At 40.0% G+C, this 18,749-nt stretch overlaps 1 protein-coding gene across 1 annotated transcript; it reads left to right on the top strand.

Moving 5' to 3' along the window:
* Positions 1 to 748: 748 nt before the first annotated feature.
* On the top strand, positions 749 to 18,072 carry hsp90aa1.2 (heat shock protein 90, alpha (cytosolic), class A member 1, tandem duplicate 2). Its single transcript, XM_062045162.1, has 11 exons — positions 749 to 916; positions 5,894 to 6,046; positions 7,757 to 8,123; positions 8,190 to 8,323; positions 8,469 to 8,783; positions 8,857 to 9,022; positions 16,447 to 16,637; positions 16,727 to 16,874; positions 16,958 to 17,226; positions 17,299 to 17,632; positions 17,710 to 18,072. The coding sequence occupies exons 2-11, from the start codon at positions 5,894 to 5,896 to the stop codon at positions 17,820 to 17,822; spliced, it is 2,190 nt and encodes a 729-aa protein (XP_061901146.1). The 5' UTR covers positions 749 to 916; the 3' UTR covers positions 17,823 to 18,072.
* The last annotated feature ends 677 nt before the right edge of the window (positions 18,073 to 18,749 follow it).

Genomic DNA, 18,749 nt, shown 5'->3' with positions numbered 1-18,749 from the left:
AATATGAACCAAAATATATAATCATATTAGATATATAAATACTGTTAATTTTGTCAAGTTGAAAAACTTATTCGGGTGTTACCATTTAGTGGTCAATTGTACGGAATATGTACTGTACTGTGCAATCTACTAATAAAAGTTTCAATCAATCAATCAATACTGTACATAACTAAAGCTAGTTTAGCAGATTTGGAAAATATGTTTTTATTTTGCCCAAGCCCTCACTTATTTGAAAAAAACCCAACAAAATAGCCCTAGGCTAATTAAGTAGTTAATATACTTGAGGAATAAACAGACTGGAGAAAAAAAATGTTAATAATATTGTAGGTTTTTGTTTTCAATAGAAAATTTCGCCCAGAATTAATTTTGGCTACAGAAAATGTAGCAGCCCAACAAAAATCGAGCAGCGAGCCACCAATGGCTTCTGGGACCAGGCTTTGGATATCCCTGGTGTTTGCTTGTAATTTATCAATTCATTGAAAGTATAGGCTTGTCTTTTTGTAACATTTGAAAAAATAATAATTCACATTTGTAATAAAAACGAACTGAAAAACACAAACTGTATTTTTTTCTCTCAAATTTCATAAACATATGAAGATGGCTTCGTAAAGAAAGTGCTGTGGCGGTAACGTTTTAACTTTTCTAAGATGTTCTGGAATGTTCCCTGAACGCCTCATGGCCACTGACAACTTCCGCTTTATTTGTCCCGCCCCATTGCTACCGACAGCGCATCAGACCAATCAGCAGCCGCTTCAGCACGAAGATTCCAGAGGGTTCTGGAAGCTTTTGGGGCTTTTAGGTTGGCGTTCTCGAACGGTCTGAGGAAACGCTATAAAGAAGCTCAGCGAGCCGGTACTGTCACTTTGTTGCGCGTGGTGTCAACACTGAACATTACTCACAGCCGCCGAGGACTAAGGTAAAATAATTTAAAATCCAATTAATTATTATTAGCTCTCACTTTACTCATTCACTTTAAAGCAAGCGTGCATTTCATTCAATCTGTATCCTGACTATACAGTTGGGCAAATAATGGAAAGTATTATTTTTTGTTTATTAAACATATTTTTGTCGTATTAGTGGATTGGCATAAAAATCCCAAATCATATGTAACATACACCTGGCGTTTCACGCTGCCATTACACTTTTATTCTTCCGACGAGAATTTCCAATTGAAACAATACGAGTTGAGGATATCGTACCTTCTAGAAGCTTGCAGTTTGCCAATCAAACCGTTAGGTGGTGCCAAACTACGTGACTGTCATGTTTAGACGCAGTGCGAATCGTGGGCGGTATATGAACATGCTTTATCAGTATCATGCTGTATCCATGCTGTTTCGAAAAGCTGTGCACTACTAAATGTGCTTATTGTAGCAATTATTCCTGACTTCCTCAGTTTGGTAAAAAAAAAAAAAACACATTGAAGAGAAAACACTACTTGTCCATACATTTTCATTATATGTTTGCACACAAGTATTACCTTAGTTTTTCATGTTTTTAGCATTTTGTGATGCTGTTTTAATAATAATTATAATAATATTAAGAATAATTAGCTTTATTGTCTCTGTGGAGAAATTTGTCTTGGCATTAAGACACAGCGTTTTATATATATATATATATATATATATATATATATATATATATATATATATATATATATATATATATATATATATAAAAAAATATGTGTCCGGTTATTACAGTACTTTTCTGTTAAGTGCTTTGATTCCCAGTGGTACAAAGGAAAATCTATACCTGTTGAGTTGTATGTTGCTGTTCTGCACCGTTTACCATTTGGCATCAACACAATTTCACTTTGAAGTATGTGGTGTGGGTCACGGGTGATATTAAGACCCTGCTTCCTCACGGTCTTGTCAAATATTTTTGGAGGGGAACTAGGGGGCTGCATGCCAATTATTTTACCAGCCCTCTTAAGATTTTGAAGCGGGTTTTTGTTTTCTAGTCATATTACAAACCGCACAACATTAAACACTTTATTTTTTTTTCTTGGTTACACAAATGCACTTTTGCATCAACAATATTTCTTTACATGTCAACATCTCCGTTCGGTGCCACACCAACTAAATGCCGAAGCAACTATTTCCACATCAACACCGTAGGACATATACTATTTGATATGCAGCTCATTTTTATGTGACACTTATTGAAATATCTTGTGTGACATCATGCACAAAAGCGCGCTGTATTTGTTTTAAACTATTGTAGTGGCGTTCTGTACAAAAAGTGCACTTTAATTTAGTGTTGTTTTGAAATGTCATCTTAGTGACATCATTCACAAAAGTGCACTTATAGCTTGTTTTAAAATGCCTCTGACAATCTTGCAGTTTCTGTTTTGAAATGACATGAATGTTTGTGCCACTGCTTAATAACTGTTTAATAAATACAGTTTTGCTAAATTGACTTAGTTGTGATTTCCCTCTCTGCATGAAAGTTTAAAATGAGCATATATTAATGCAGTATGAACAAGAATGTTTTAATGTAGACACATAGAATCATCATACTGCTGTGATTATATGTATCAAGTGTTCATTCAAGGCTAAGGCAAGATATATATATTGTGTATCGCGATATGGCCTTAAAATATCGAGATATTAAAAGGCCATATCGCCCAGCCCTAATCAACAATCATAATGTTAGTAATAGAAGTCCTCCTGTCCACCACGAAGGACAGCGGAAAATTGTGATTTCAGTATTGTAAAATGAACTGTATGTTACCAAAACCACCTCAAACCATAAATGTAATAGTAAGCAGTCAGCATACTCAAATTCTTCAATTAAATCACAATAACTGGATAAATGTAATTCCTTGTGCCCACAAAACATGCTGGAGCACAGATCTTACAAACAAATCCCATTCCACTGGAAAGCCCAGGATGTCCTCTGTGCAGCACAACAAGTTTTTATTTGTTGATTTATATTTAAAATAAGGCTCTAATTTGACAAAATGCACTACTAAATCTCAAATAGCGTAGTTGTTAATCTGTTCAATCACACAGTGTGTAATAAAATAACTTATGCAATGTGAAGTGAACTATATTTATATAGCGCTTTTCTGTAGTGATTTAAATCGCTTTACATAGTGAAACCCAATATCTAAGTTACATTTACACCAGTGTGGGTAGCACTGGGAGCAGATGGGTAAAATGTCTTTCCCAAGGACACAACGGCAGTGACGAGTATGGCGAAAGCGGGGATTGAACCTGGAACCATCCAGTTGCTGGCACTGCCGCTCTACCAACTGAGCCACACCACCCCAACAACAACAATGCCGTTCATAGAGCAGATTGCGATGGGATTGGTCCAAAAATGGATTAAAGATGGACGGTAGACATGGCGGCAGTCTGTCACGCCACCTGTTTCAGTGGCGCTCACCTATGTTAAAGCAGTTTAGAATCAGAATCAGAATCAAAATAGTTTTATTGCCATTGTTTGAGAACGGGTTCACAAACTACACATTTTTCTTGGTGCAATAGTGCAACATAAAACACATATAACAAATATTTGGTAATAAAAACAGCTGTAACTGAGCTATCAGATCATGTTATAGACTTAGAAGGAATTCAAGGAGCTACTGTTAGGAGTTATTGTTCATTTGCCTGATGGCCGAGGGGAAAAAACTGTTCAGGTGGCGGGAGGTGTGGGTCTGGATGGACCGTAGTCTCCTGCCTGAGGGGAGAGGGGAGAATAGTTTGTGTCCATGGTGAGAAGAGTCAGCTGTGATCCGACCCACACGCCTTCTGGTCCTGGAAGAGAACAAGTCCTGGAGGGATGGGAGCCTGCAGCCAATCACCTTCTCAGCAGCATGTACGATGCGCTGCAGTCTATGCTTATCCTGGACTGTGGCGCCGGGGAACCACACTGTACCACACTGTGATGGAGGAGGTCAGGATGGACTCTGATGGCTGAGTAAAACTGCACCAGCATCTCGGTCGGCACCTTAAGTTTCCTCAGCTGCCGCAGGAAGTACATCCTCTGCTGCGCCTTCTTGATGAGGGAGCTGATGGTCGGCTCCCACTTGAGGTCTTGGGTGATGGTGGTGCCCAAGAAACGGAAGGAGTCCACAATGGGGACAGAGGTGGAAGAGTCAATCAGGGTGAGGGGGGATGGTGGGGCTGTGACTTTCCTGAAGTCCATGATCATCTCCACTGTTTTCTGGGCGTTCAGCTCCAGGTTGTTGAGGCTGCACCAGGACGTCAGCCGGTCCACCTCTCTCCTGTAGGCGGACTCATCGCCATTCGAGATGAGCCCGATGAGGGTGGTGTCATCCGCAAACTTGAGCAGTTTTACGGATTGGTGACTGGAGGTGCAGCAGTTTGTATACAGGGAGAAGAGCCAGGGGGAGAGTACACAGCCCTGAGGAGCACCAGTGATCGTGGTTCGACTGTCCGAGACAATCTTCCCCAGCCGCACGTGCTGTCTTCGGTCTGTCAGGAAGTCATTGATCCAACTGCAGAGGGAGTCGGGCACGCTGAGCTGGTAGAGCTTGTCTTGTAGCAGTCCAGGGAGGATGCTGTTGAAGGCAGAGCTGAAGTCCACAAACAGGATCCTAGTGTAGGTTCCTGGGGAGTCCAGATGCTCCAGGATGAAGTGGAGGGCCAGGTTCACTGCATCATCCACAGACCTGTTGGCTCTATAGGCGAACTGCAGTGGGTCCAGGAGGGGGGCAGTGATGTCCTTGAGGTGGGGCAGGACCAAGCGCTCAAAGGACTTCATGACCACAGACGTCAGCGCGACCGGCCTGTAGTCATTTAGTCCTGTAATCCGTGCTTTCTTGGGGACAGGGACAATGGTGGAGGTCCTAAAGCAGGACGGCACGCGGCATAGCTCCAGAGAGGTGTTAAAAATGTCAGTGAAGACAGGAGCCAGCTGATCCGCACAGTGTCTGAGAGTGGAGGGGGAGACACCATCCGGCCCGGGGGCCTTCCGCGTATTCAGCTTCAAGAACTGCCGGCGTACATCCTCTTCTTGGATGGAGAGGGCCTTTACAGTCCTATGAATGTCCTGGAAACCTGTGATGTCCTTGGAGTCATTTAACTCCTTTAATGAAGTGCTGGCATTGGTGGGGAGGGTGATGGTGGGGGGAGCAGGGCTTTGATGAGCTGAAGGCCGTTCATGACGACAGTAATGTGTGTTGAGGCCTGAGCGAGAGTCCGGTCATTCAGGGCCTGAGGGGTTTTGGGCTTATAGTTTGTAAGGGCACTTAGACCTCTCCAAATGGCCGCAGAATCATTGGAGCGGAACTGTTCCTGTAGACGGTTAGAGTACACAGATTTAGCTTTCTCCACTTCCCTGTTGAAGTGGTACTTCGCTTCTTTGAATGTACTCCGGTCTCTGTCGTCTTCCAACATGCACGCAACTCGTCCACAGACTCGGCGGTGAAACACTTAATGGTCCTCATAACAGGTTTAGCCAGTTTCAGTCTCTATATGTATGAAGGGATTAAGTGTACCATCACGTGATCTGATAGTCCAAGAGCAGCGCGCGGGACCGCATGAAAAGCCTTGCTCAATGTAGTGTAGCAGTGATCCAAAGTGTTCTCCTCTCTGGTCGGGCATTTAATAAACTGTCTATACTTTGGTAATTCCTGGCTCAAATTTCCCTTGTTAAAGTCACCAAGCACGATAACAAAAGAGTCAGGAAAAGACCGTTTCACATGTAAAATCTGTCCTGCAAGCGCGCGCTGAGCGTCACGCACGTCCGCGCGCTCAATTACCTGCAAATAAACATTTTATTTTAATTATGTTTTTGAAATTTATCTTGTTTCGCTTTGCTCCCCTGCCCCAACCAACCCTAAGAAAACCCCTCTGGCCCACACCGAACTGTTGTGATAACTTGTTATTTTTCAATAACAATGAGCGTATGTCTCTGTGCTTAGATGTCGGAGATAGTCGACCAACAAATGGATGATGCGGAGGTGGAGACTTTTGCATTCCAGGCTGAGATCGCTCAGTTGATGTCCCTCATCATCAACACCTTCTATTCCAACAAAGAAATCTTCCTCCGGGAGCTCATCTCTAACTCATCTGATGTAAGATGGTTATCGTTTATAAATACCTTGGATGTGTCCATTCATTACATTGTTACCCCAAATATCATTAATTGTATTTAGTTATCATTTTATTTTTTATATCCTCTGAATTACTTTATGGACATGTGTTTTAAATAACACGGTTTTCCCCAAATTTCTAATTCTGACAAAAACAAATTGCTGCTTCTAATGAGAGTTTAAGCACCTGACCACAACATAAGTACCTAAGGTATCCTTCCATAGAGGGCAGTTCAATAACTTGCTTTTTTGTGACTATATAGCCTTGTCATAAGTACTGCATATTTACAGCATGTCATTTTTGTATCTGCATGCTTGCGTTCTTAAAAAAATAGTTGATAAATGTATAATAGAAATAATAAAGATAACTTACAATCCACAAATTTGTGATGTTACCAATTTTTGCATATTCTACCATCCATCCATCGATTTTCTATTGCTTGTCCCTCTCGGGGTCGCAGAGGCGCTCGATCCTCTCCCAGCTGCACTCGGGTGAAAGGCAGGGTACACCCAGGACAAGTCGCCACCTCATCGCAGGCAAATTCAACCAATTCCTGCGAATTATGTGTGGCCTTGCAATTTTGCAATCCCCGCACAGTTCAACCAATTGTCATTTTCGCTGTGTAATCAAAACTTGATTGTTCTTGTGTGGACAATGTAGGAATAGCGCCACATAACAATGTCACCAACTATTTATGCAAGCCCAACTTCTCCTACCTATTGGTACCTATTTTTGTGTGATGTGAACTCAAACCATGGAGCCATGGTGGAGATATTTATCAATCTTGCCTTTTTCGAAATTTGTTCCAAACGAGCCGTTTGGAATTTGAGACTTTAATAACGTATTTTGCCTGTTATGTCAGCTGATATAGCCATATATGGCAAAAGTTTACCCAAAGAGCTCTGCGTGAGTCTCTTGTTGTGGGGCAGACTCGCTCGTACATGCATCCTCCGCTGATGCCATTTCTAACACAAAGTAGCGTAAAGTTCTAACTTATCTGTCAGTACACTCCTTATGGAAGCACTAAAGACTACAACATAGCTGACAAGGTGGACACAGTCGAAGTGGAGGCACTTCATAAGAGACATAACACATTCTGAAAAGACAGTCAGAAAGTAGCTTGAAGATGGTCTATAATCTATGCAACATTTTGAGCAAAGAACCACTATTGCATGTTATATTAACCACCAGGAAATGTAAAATGTAGAACAAAATCTTAAAATGACCCTTTTTAAAGGCAAAACTGTTTACAATGGACAAGCACTTTTTAAGCCCAAAATATACATGGAGATTGTCTGCAACTTGTGAACGTTAAGTTTTGTTACTCTTTGTGGTAATAAAATTAGCAAACCATGAATATTGTTTTTGTTTTTTACTATACACACATTTGCATGTGAAGCACACTTTGTTAGATTTGTTGACATCCTGTACTTTTGGGGATTAATGTTACAAAGAACACCCTAAAACAAACCACCAGCTTCAAAAAGCTGCTGCAAACTCGGGTATTGTGGCCGCAGTCACAAAAAAGCCTGCAAAATCTTAAGGGATTGATAACTGTCAAAGCGGAAGAGCAATACATATCCCTGCATGTTCCTTAGCCCAAACTCTGTAAACCCGAAAGAAACACTGAATTCCAACAGCAATACCAGACTCTAAAAATTTTACAAATTGATTCTCATTTCTGTCTGAAGGCTTTGGACAAAATCCGCTATGAGAGCCTTACCGACCCCTCCAAGTTGGACAGTGGCAAGGATCTCAACATTGAAATCATTCCCAACAAAGATGAAGGCACCCTCACCCTCATCGACACAGGCATCGGAATGACCAAGGCAGATCTGATTAACAACCTAGGCACCATCGCCAAGTCAGGAACCAAAGCCTTCATGGAGGCTTTGCAGGCCGGAGCGGACATCTCCATGATTGGTCAGTTTGGCGTGGGTTTCTACTCTGCATACCTTGTGGCCGATAAGGTGAAAGTGATCACCAAGCACAACGACGATGAGCAGTATGTGTGGGAGTCTGCGGCTGGAGGCTCATTCACAGTCTCAGTGGACAACCGTAAGTACTGTTAATGACGCACATTTGCTGTAGTGAGGTTATCTGGGAACCTGTCCTCTCATTCAGATGAGCCAATCGGGCGTGGCACCCGGGTCATTTTGCACCTAAAGGATGACCAGACTGAATATCTTGAGGAGCGGAGGATTAAAGAGATTGTAAAGAAGCACTCGCAGTTTATTGGCTACCCTATCACTCTCCATGTAAGTAGGCTTTTTAGCACAAGACTAATATCACAACCAATGTTTTTAATGCAGACAACCAGAGTAATGTTGAACTGTAACCACAGCTCTAGTGAAGGAAACAAACCGAATCCAGGCACAGTAACTGACTTAAGTTATCATACAGGTGGAGAAAGAGCGAGACAAGGAAGTGAGCGACGACGAGGCAGAGGAGGACGACAAGGAGAAGGACGAGGACAAGGACGAAGACAAGGACGAGGACAAGCCCGAGATCGAGGACGTCGGTTCGGACGAGGAGCTCGACCACGAAAAGTCCTCCGACAAGAAGAAAAAGAAGATTAAGGAGAAGTACATTGATCAGGAGGAGCTGAACAAGACCAAGCCTCTGTGGACACGGAACCCAGATGACATCACCAACGAGGAGTATGGAGAGTTTTACAAGAGTCTGACCAACGATTGGGAGGACCACCTGGCTGTCAAGGTAGGTACCGCGACATTCTCGACTTGAAAGTTATTTGTGTGTAGGAGCAAACTTAATGTACTGTTTTTAATAGCACTTTTCAGTAGAAGGCCAGCTGGAGTTCCGCGCACTTTTGTTTGTGCCTCGCCGAGCTCCATTTGATCTCTTTGAAAACAAGAAGAAAAAGAACAACATCAAGCTCTATGTGCGACGGGTCTTCATTATGGACAACTGTGATGAGCTTATACCCGAATACCTCAGTGAGTACCGACTGCACACGCAAACACTGGCAGCACGCCAAAGAATAGGAATGAATACCGGAACTCTGTTTCACAACAGAATTGGGTTAAATTAGCGTTTTGATCAATTATGGATCGCTATATTTTACATTTTGAAATATTAATTCACAAGGCATAATATCGATTACCTTTGTCCCGTCAGGGTTTCCCCTAGATTGCCACTATGTGTGTGGCGGTGGTGGCATGGCTACGGGCATGGTTATTATGAAATCATAATATATATGACGTCATGATCATTTTGATTTGCGATGGTGATGCATATATTTTCTTAAAAAATGCTAAACAAATGCTTTATGTATATTTAAAAACAAAATGTATTATAGCATTTTTATTCCATTATCAGAATCAACTTTAACTAGCCAAGTATGTTTAACACAAGGAATTTGACTTTGTAGACTGTGCTCTCTTTGTTCGAAGCAATTTCAATTGTTGCTGCTTATTGTAAAAGGTAACACAGGCTACACTATATTCTGCCCTCCCTGAATGTTGCAATTTATTTTGCCAATATGTAAACAGTCTTTTGAATTAGAAATGAAAAAAATAGCTGGAGGTGTTTTGTTGATATTCTCCACCATGAAGTCACTGTAAAGAAAAGCACACTAAGGAAATACATATATATATATATATATATATATATATATATATATATATATATATATATATGTATACATATATATATATATATATGTATACATATGAAGTGCACATACATGTAGGAATCACCCTAAATTAATAATATATTATGGAATAAACTGAAAAAAGCAATACAGTTATTTAGGATGAAGGTTGGCGCAAATGCTGCTAGCCTAATGCTAACTAACGTACTATGGACTAGCTCATTCACAAGCTAACCCAAATTAGTATGGCCAATCACAGGGTACATATAGACAATCATTAACACTAACATTCGTACCTAATGACAATTTTTAGTCTCCAATGAACCGAACATGCATATTTTTGGAAAGTGGGAGTATGCTGGAGTACCCCCCACGCTTGCACAGGGACAACATGCACACTCGACACATGTCCAAACGGAGGTTCGAAGACGCACACGGCGTAAAGTTAGACGTTTTTGTCGGAAGTAATATCAAAATAATTAGGGTAGTTTTCACAGGCTTGAACAAAAAATGCATTAATTAACTTGAAATACCTTTCTCTTCAACTTTCTCTCCTTATTTTTGCCCGTCTAGATGCGCGACCAGCTGTAGCGCTCCCGACATGCAATTTAGATTGCACTTTTTTTTTTCTTCTCAAAATAAAGCAACTTTTTGTTGACAAAGATTAACGCTCGCTTTCTTGAAGCGGGTCGTTCAGGTCAGTCTAGGCCAGGGGTCACCAACGCGGTGCCCGCGGGCACCAGGTAGCCCGTAAGGACCAGATGAGTAGCCCGCTGGCCTGTTCTAAAAATAGCTCAAATAGCAGCACTTACCAGTGAGCTGCCTCTATTTTTTTAAATTGTATTTATTTACTAGCAAGCTGGTCTCGCTTTGCCCAACATTTTTAATTCTGAGAGACAAAACTCAAATAGAATTTGAAAATCCAAGAAAATATTTTAAAGGCTTGGTCTTCACTTGTTTAAATACATTAATTAATTTTTTTACTTTGCTTCTTTTAACTTTCAGAAAGACAATTTTAGAGAAAAAAATACAACCTTAAAAATGATTTTAGGATTTTTAAACACATATACCTTTTAAATTCCTTCCTCTTCTTTCCTGACAATTTAAATCAATGTTCAAGTATATATATTTTTTTATTATTGTAAAGAATAATAAATACATTTTAATTTAATTCTTCATTTTAGCTTCTGTTTTTTCGACGAAGAATATTTGTAAAATATTTCTTCAAACTTATTATGATTAAAATTCAAAAATATTATTCTGGCAAATCTAGAAAATCTGTAGAATCAAATTTTAAATCTTATTTCAAAGTCTTTTGAATTTCTTTTAAAATTTTTGTTCTGGAAAATCTAGAAGAAATAATAATTTGTCTTTGTTAGAAATATAGCTTGGTCCAATTTGTTATATATTCTAACAAAGTGCAGATTGGATTTTAACCTATTTAAAACATGTCATCAAAATTCTAAAATTAATCTTAATCAGGAAAAATTAGTAATGATGTTCCATAAATTATTTTTTTTAATTTTTTCAAAAAAATTCGAATTAGCTTGTTTTTGTCTTCTTTTTTTTGGTTGAATTTTAAAGAGTCGAAATTAAAGATAAATTATGTTTCAAAATTTAATTGTAATTTTTTTTCGTGTTTTCTCCTTTTGAACCGTTCAATTAAGCGTAAATATCATTAATTATTAATAATAACATAGTTAAAGGTAAATTGAGCAAATTGTCTATTTCTGGCAATTTAAGTGTGTATCAAACTGGTAGCCCTTCGCATTAATCAGTACCCAAGAAGTAGCTCTTGGTTTCAAAAAGGTTGGTGACCCCTGGTCTAGGCCATGCCTGCCCACAGAATCAGCCGTGCCCGCTCTTTGCTGAAAGTTGTTATTTTTACTTGGTTGTAGTTTTATACATTAGAGCAGGTAAAAATAAGATAACTAATCAAAACAAAGGCACGTTGACCGGGACATTAACACAATTAACTGACATTTTAATTAACTAATAAAAACCAGACGAAAATGTTGACACCAATTAAATTCAATCATATTTAAGTTCATCTTGTAGAAAGGTGCGACAAGTCCGTAATATATCTAATCGCAGCTCTTTAACAGCCTACATGTGAAAGAGGGGCGGGAGTTAGTTACAAAGGAGTGCCAATCAGCTGCTTTTTCTCATGAGATGAGGAAGTTTGAATTTTCACCGCGAAAACAAAAATATTTGGCTTTACCATGTTCCACATTGAATGGGAGAAGCTACTGCTATTATGCAATGTTATCTACACAACTAAGTTAAATCTAATTCTACCGTATTACTTTTTTTTTACCAACATTTATTTTCTTTACCTCAAGGAGTCGTTTACATAAATCTAAAGACATTACAACTTTTAATGTGGTCCAAGGCGCTAATGTCACATGGGCAGCAAAAAGAAAAGTTGATGCGTTTCCTATTTTTTATGGGAAGTGGACATCTATTAACAAATGAAAGACTCTAGCCCAGTGGTCTCAAACATGCGGCCCGCGGGCCAATTGCGGCCCGCGAGACGTTATTTTGCGGCCCCTACCTTAACATGAAAGTTTAATGTTAGTGCGGCCCGCGAGTTTTAAATGAATGGCGCTTAACAGCGTTGTGTGCGGAGCTGAAGGAATCTACTAATCAAGACCAATCAATCAATCAATGTTTATTTATATAGCCCTAAATCACAAGTGTCTCAAAGGGCTGTACAAGCCACAACGACATCCTCGGTACAGAGCCCACATACGGGCAAGGAAAACTCACCCCAGTGGGACGTCAATGTGAATGACTATGAGAAACCTTGGAGAGGACCGCATATGTGGGTAACCCCACCACCCCTCTAGGGGAGACCGAAAGCAATGGATGTCGAGTGGGTCTGACATAATATTGTGAAAGTCCAACACATCAGCGAGAGTCCAGTCCATAGTGGGGCCAGCAGGAACCATCCCGAGTGGAGACGAGTCAGCAGCGTAGAGATGTCCCCATCTGATGAACAGGCTAGCGGTCCACCCCGGGTTTGGAGCAGAGTAGAAAAGAAAAGAAAAGAAACGGCAGATCAACTGGTCAAGATGTGGTATAAGGCTCTCACAATATTGAGGGCGTGCCGTGATGATGGCACTGCCTTTAGTGTCCTGTAGAAACTGTCACTGCATCATCTTTTTCTCCATGCTAACAGCGTGCCGGCCCAGACACATATTGTATGAGGCTTCTGCAGACACACGCAAGTTGTTGCAAGACATACTTGAGGAACAGCCACACATGTCACACTGAGGGTGGTCATATTTTGTTTTATTTATTTTTTAACACTGTTACAAATATGCGCCACACTGAACCCACACCAAACAAGAATGACAAACACATTTCGGGAGAACATCCGCACCTAAACACAACAGAACAAATACCCAGAATCCTTTGCAGCCCTAACTCTTCCTGTCTCCCCAGAGACAATTTTTGATGCAATATTTCTTTGTTGAGCACAGGGGCACCCCGACGTGTCTTATTTCATTTCATTTTTATTTATCTCCTTCATTGATGTGTATCTTTGATCGATAGACAATTATACCTCAATTATTCAATTATACATTTACACACCAATGCCTGAGAAGGAGCAGGATGCAGAAAAATCTTATATTTTTCTGCCCCCTTCAACATAATACGTAGTCTTACATAATGATATCATATAAACCAACAATTACATCCAACTATAACGAAAACAAACAAAAAAATACACACAAAAACACAAGAAGTGCAAAACTTCATGATGTACAAACCGAACAAAAAAAAAAGAAGTAATATACACCACGGGATGATACAAAACAAATACAAAACCAGGCAAAAATAAGTAAAATAATAAATATAAAGCAAAATGTGAACACTTATGGCTGTCCATATGATCTTACCGTTTTGTCTTTATATATTTTTTCAATTGGAATATATTTTTACAATATTTTATCTCATTGTAAAGAGAATTCCGTAGTTTAACCCCCACCACTGATATGCACATTTGTTTTAAAGTTGTCCTTGAATTCTGATGTTGGAAATGACCTTTTCTTCTATGCTCTTCATTCTCAAAAGTGATGACAAACATTTTTTGTAAATTTGCTGGTAATATTTTGCTTTTAGCCTTAAACATGACACATAATGTCTGTAACTTTACTAGCTCCTGTAATTTCAATAAACCCTAATTAATAAACAATATGTTAGTGTGTTCTAAGTAATCTACTTTATGAATAATCCTTATAGCTCTTTTCTGTAGTTGATACAGAGAAAGTTGCGGTGCACAATGAATACAATTTGAAACGTCATTATACAACTAGACATGCTGAGGAGTATGCAAAATACCAGGGAGATGAGAGAGTGAACCGGGTTGCAAATTTTAAAACCAGTCTACTGAGGCAACAAGATTTTGTTAAGAAAGCAAGCGAAAATAGCGATGCAGCAGTCAAAGCTAGCTACATGGTGAGTGAGATGGTTGCTAGGGCGGGAAAGCCATTCAAAGAAGGTGAATTCATTAAAAAGTGCATGTTAGATTTTTTTTAAGAAATCTTTTCTTGCGGCCCAGCCTCACCCAGTTTCTGCATCCAGTGGCCCCCAGGTAAACTGAGTTTGAGACCCCTGCTCTAGCCCCAGCGACTGCGAGGGGGACAAGTGGTAGAGAATAAATGGATGGATGGGTGAAATTTGTCCCGCCACATAAGTGTATTTGCTGCTTCCGGTTCTCCCGCGCTCATAAATAAATAAAGATTAAGGAATGAATGCATCGTAACTCCGTTTCACAACACACATACACTCCTGCTTTGCCAGAGCATAAAAAATAGAAAAAGTGCCTAAAATATATTTATATCCATTGACCTATGGAGCAGAAAATTACCTAATTCCTGACCAAAAGATCATGCTACTTTAGTGTTAAACAATACCTTTGCAGGTAGTCTAAATAAAGGTGCTTTCAAATGACCTTTTAAAGAGGCTTTATCTTTCATACTTTATATTTTAGTCTAGTAAATTGAATGCAATTTTAGCTGACTAAAATATGATCTAAATTTGTTGACTAAAACTAGACCAAAACTATATAAATTTAAATGACTGGAATTTGTCTTTTGTCGAAAATGTATTTTAGTTTTAGCCAGACTAAAACCAAATTTTAAAAAAGCTGTCAATATTGACATTGCATCTTAGTGGCCAACGCTCTATTATTCTTATCTCGATTTGCAGATCATACAATTGAACTAATCTAACAAATCAGCGCGGGCAACGTGCTTGCCAATACTCATGAGAGGGTGTGCTGTTAGTACTTGACGTTCATGTTTGCAAATGCTCATATAGTCTCTAGTTAGCTGTGGTGTTCGGTATGGGTATTCCTAATTTTTTCCCAAAAAATACTCGGGACAAGTGACGACTCAAATGGGAACGAGTTGGAAATGTAAGCACTGAAGTTCTAACAGTACCACTGGAGTAAACATTCATGCTAGCAGAGGTAGCTACAGCAGCTAAGGAGCATGCATGAACGCAGGTGCGCGTGCGTGCGCGCACACACACACACACACACACACGCACACACACACATATTTGGGTTACTTGTAGACATTAGTGCTTCTGTTTCAAGTAGAAGTTAAACTGTATGGTGCCATCTGCATGCCACAACCCTTGTTGATTATCTTGAATACATGCTTGAGTTGAATAAATGGACAAAGCACTACATACATTTTTAAAAAATATGTATTTGGGGATAAATTGCCCCTTTTTTAGTAAGAGCAAAATGATTTATCCGAACTCCAGTAGTGGTCACAGAACCATTTTTCAGCCTGAAACAAATAAAATGTAGGCTTAAAAAGTTGGCCCCTCTTGAAAATGGAATGTAATGTTTAATGTTTTTCTGCAGCCGGATCTGGTTCAGGTGCTGGAAGTGAACGACACTACAATATGATCGTACAACACAAACCATTGAAACACTGAGTAATTTTTTAAAATTATAATAGTTGAGGAGAGTCCTGTACGGTTATTGCTGAGAAAAATACGGCAGCCTCAACTCGAGACTCGGGGTACCTTTTTGTTTACGAATCTCCCCCGAATGCAGCACTGTCAAGTGTGCTAGAAAAAACAAGTGCACACTTCTGGACTTCACAATAAAATAGCTGTGCATTGCATGATGTCAGACTGCACTAAAAATGTGAGTCCCAGAATAATAGCTTGCATGTATACTGTTATTTTGCACTTAAAAAAAATACCTTGACGCAATTTTCAGTTATAAAATATTGCAATACTATGGCACTTCCATTTGTTCTTTCTTATTTCAAAATCACACTTTTTTAGACTTTGGAAAATGTTAAACTGTTCAAAGTTGTTTATGGGGAAGACAAAAAATAAAAGTACATTTGTATTGCCACAGATTTGATACATTTTCAATGTTTGAGTGCAGATGGAATCGTGATTAATCAATTTAGAACCTTTTTATAAATCAAATCGATTTTCTGAAATTGGTATATGCTGCTGGTTTTGCTGCAGTAATTATAAGCATTTGTTGTGGATTAGCATTTCTTATTGTTGAGTTTATTACTTAATTTTATTAATATAAAAGTATTTAAACTACTGGTACTATTCTGTTGAAGTTGCGTGTAAAAAAATTATGTAAAAATAAAAGCACTGTTTTTAAATCAATTTGTATGTATTTTTAACTGAGTTCAGGTAACAGCATCATATCAGAAGTACAGATTTGGCATCGGCTGAAATACAAACAATACCTATCACTTTTCCAACTTTCCTTAGACTTCATCAAAGGTGTGGTGGACTCTGAGGATCTGCCTCTCAACATCTCCAGAGAGACTCTTCAGCAGAGTAAGATCCTCAAGGTAATCCGCAAGAATCTGGTTAAGAAGTGCCTGGAACTCTTCACTGAGCTTGCAGAGGACAAGGACAACTACAAGAAATGCTACGAGCAGTTCTCCAAGAACATCAAGGTGGGCATCCAGAAGCTCTGTAGTGCAGCTCTGTCCAAATGTATGGACATATTCCAAAAACAAGCATTGTGTTTTGTTTTGTTTTTTAGCTTGGCATTCACGAGGATTCGCAGAACAGGAAGAAACTATCTGAGCTGCTGAGGTACTACACCTCATCTTCTGGAGATGAGCTGGTGTCCCTGAAGGATTATGTGACGCGTATGAAGGACAACCAAAAGCACATCTACTACATCACCGGTGAGTGTGCCGCTCAGTAGTTTATTTGAAAACCCAACAAGTCAGGGGCAAATGCCATCATGACGCTAATATCGGTGTTCCAGGTGAGACCAAGGACCAGGTGGCCAACTCTTCTTTTGTGGAGCGCCTTCGCAAGGCCAACCTGGAGGTCATCTACATGATCGAGCCCATCGACGAGTACTGTGTCCAGCAGCTGAAGGAGTTTGAGGGAAAGAACCTGGTGTCAGTCACCAAGGAAGGCCTGGAGCTGCCTGAGAATGAGGATGAGAAGAAGAAGCAAGAGGAGAAGACTGCTCAGTTTGAAAATCTGTGCAAGATCATGAAGGACATCTTAGAGAAGAAGGTGGAGAAGGTATGTGTTAAAAACTAATTGAGACAAATGTGTTCCCACTTGTGAGCAGAAATTAATAGTAGGTCTCCACAGGTCACCGTCTCTAACCGCCTCGTCTCCTCTCCATGCTGCATCGTCACCAGCACCTACGGCTGGACGGCCAATATGGAAAGAATCATGAAGGCCCAGGCGCTGAGGGACAACTCCACTATGGGCTACATGGCTGCCAAGAAGCACCTGGAGATCAACCCAGATCACTCCATTATGGAGACGCTGAGAAAAAAAGCGGAGGCTGACAAGAACGACAAGTCGGTGAAAGATCTCGTCACACTGCTCTTTGAGACGGCGTTACTGTCTTCAGGGTTCACACTGGACGACCCCCAGACCCACTCTAATCGCATCTTCAGAATGATCAAGCTGGGTCTCGGTGAGAATACACCACCCAACAATTGTCTTGTTTTCTTTGTATTTCCTCTCTTACCAAAATTCCTGGTCTTTCTCCAGGCATTGAGGACGATGATCAGATTGCAGACACCAATGCCACACCTCCCACTGAGGAGATGCCCCCGCTTGAAGGTGACGACGATGACACATCCAGGATGGAGGAAGTAGACTAGACGTACTCCTCATATGTCCAACAAACTTTATTACATAATTTAAAGCCTGGTAATCTCAAACTTTTTACTGTCTTTATGGTTTGTTCCTCACATGCAGTTCTGATTCATTGTTTGAATACTTTTTGTATCTTTGCTTGTACCGTTTATTTTTTTGTATTTCTGTTATGACTTCAATTGTAAAGACAGCACAACAAAGGTGATGCTATTAAACTAGTGGATCCTTCTAATAAACGTTTAATGTGAGAACTGGTCGCTGTTTTATTGTGCACTCTTCATTTTCATGGCTCTTGTAAAGAAAAACTTGCCTAGAATGTTACTCAAATGATTGCTACGTGCTCTTTCACGCTCAAAATAAGATTTTTGGTGACTGAATTTTAAACTACAAAAAATTCCTGTGGAAAGGTTGAATATGGTTAAATAATGTCATCTACACTGTCACGACGGCAATAAAGATACTCTATTGCAAAAAGTATTTGGCCACACATCTAAATGATCAGAATCAGGTGTCCTAATCACTTGGCCCGGCCACAGGTGTATAAAATCAAGCACTTAGGCACAGAGACTGTTTCTACAAACATTTGTGGAAGAATGGGCCGCTCTCAGGAGCTCAGTGATTTCCAGCGTGGAACTGTCATAGGATGCCACCTGTGCAACAAATCCAGTCTTGAAATTTCCTCGCTCCTAAATTTTCCAAAGGCAACTGTCTGCTTTACTATAAGAAAATGGAAGAGTTCGGAAACCACAGCAACTCAGCCACGAAGTGGTAGGCCACGTAAACTGACGGGGGGGTCAGAGGATGCTGAAGCGCGTAGTACAAAGAAGTCACTGACTTTCTGCACAGTCAGTTGCTACATAGCTCCAAACTTCATGTAACCTTCCAATTAGCCCATGTACAGTGGATGAACTTGACTGGCCTGCACAGAGTCC

Source organism: Entelurus aequoreus, linkage group LG04, assembly GCF_033978785.1.
Source record: "Entelurus aequoreus isolate RoL-2023_Sb linkage group LG04, RoL_Eaeq_v1.1, whole genome shotgun sequence".
Classification (NCBI taxonomy): domain Eukaryota; kingdom Metazoa; phylum Chordata; class Actinopteri; order Syngnathiformes; family Syngnathidae; genus Entelurus; species Entelurus aequoreus.
This window is presented reverse-complemented; position numbering and strand designations above follow the sequence as displayed.

What these genes read in the sequence shown, in the direction of transcription:
- hsp90aa1.2 (XM_062045162.1), top strand. Translation starts at nt 5,894, where the DNA reads ATGTCGGAGATAGTCGACCAACAAATGGATGATGCGGAGGTGGAGACT. An exon ending in CACAGTCTCAGTGGACAACC is followed by an intron (nt 8,124 to 8,189) that starts GTAAGTACTGTT and finishes CCTCTCATTCAG; the next exon opens with ATGAGCCAATCGGGCGTGGC. An exon ending in AGTTCTCCAAGAACATCAAG is followed by an intron (nt 16,638 to 16,726) that starts GTGGGCATCCAG and finishes TTTGTTTTTTAG; the next exon opens with CTTGGCATTCACGAGGATTC.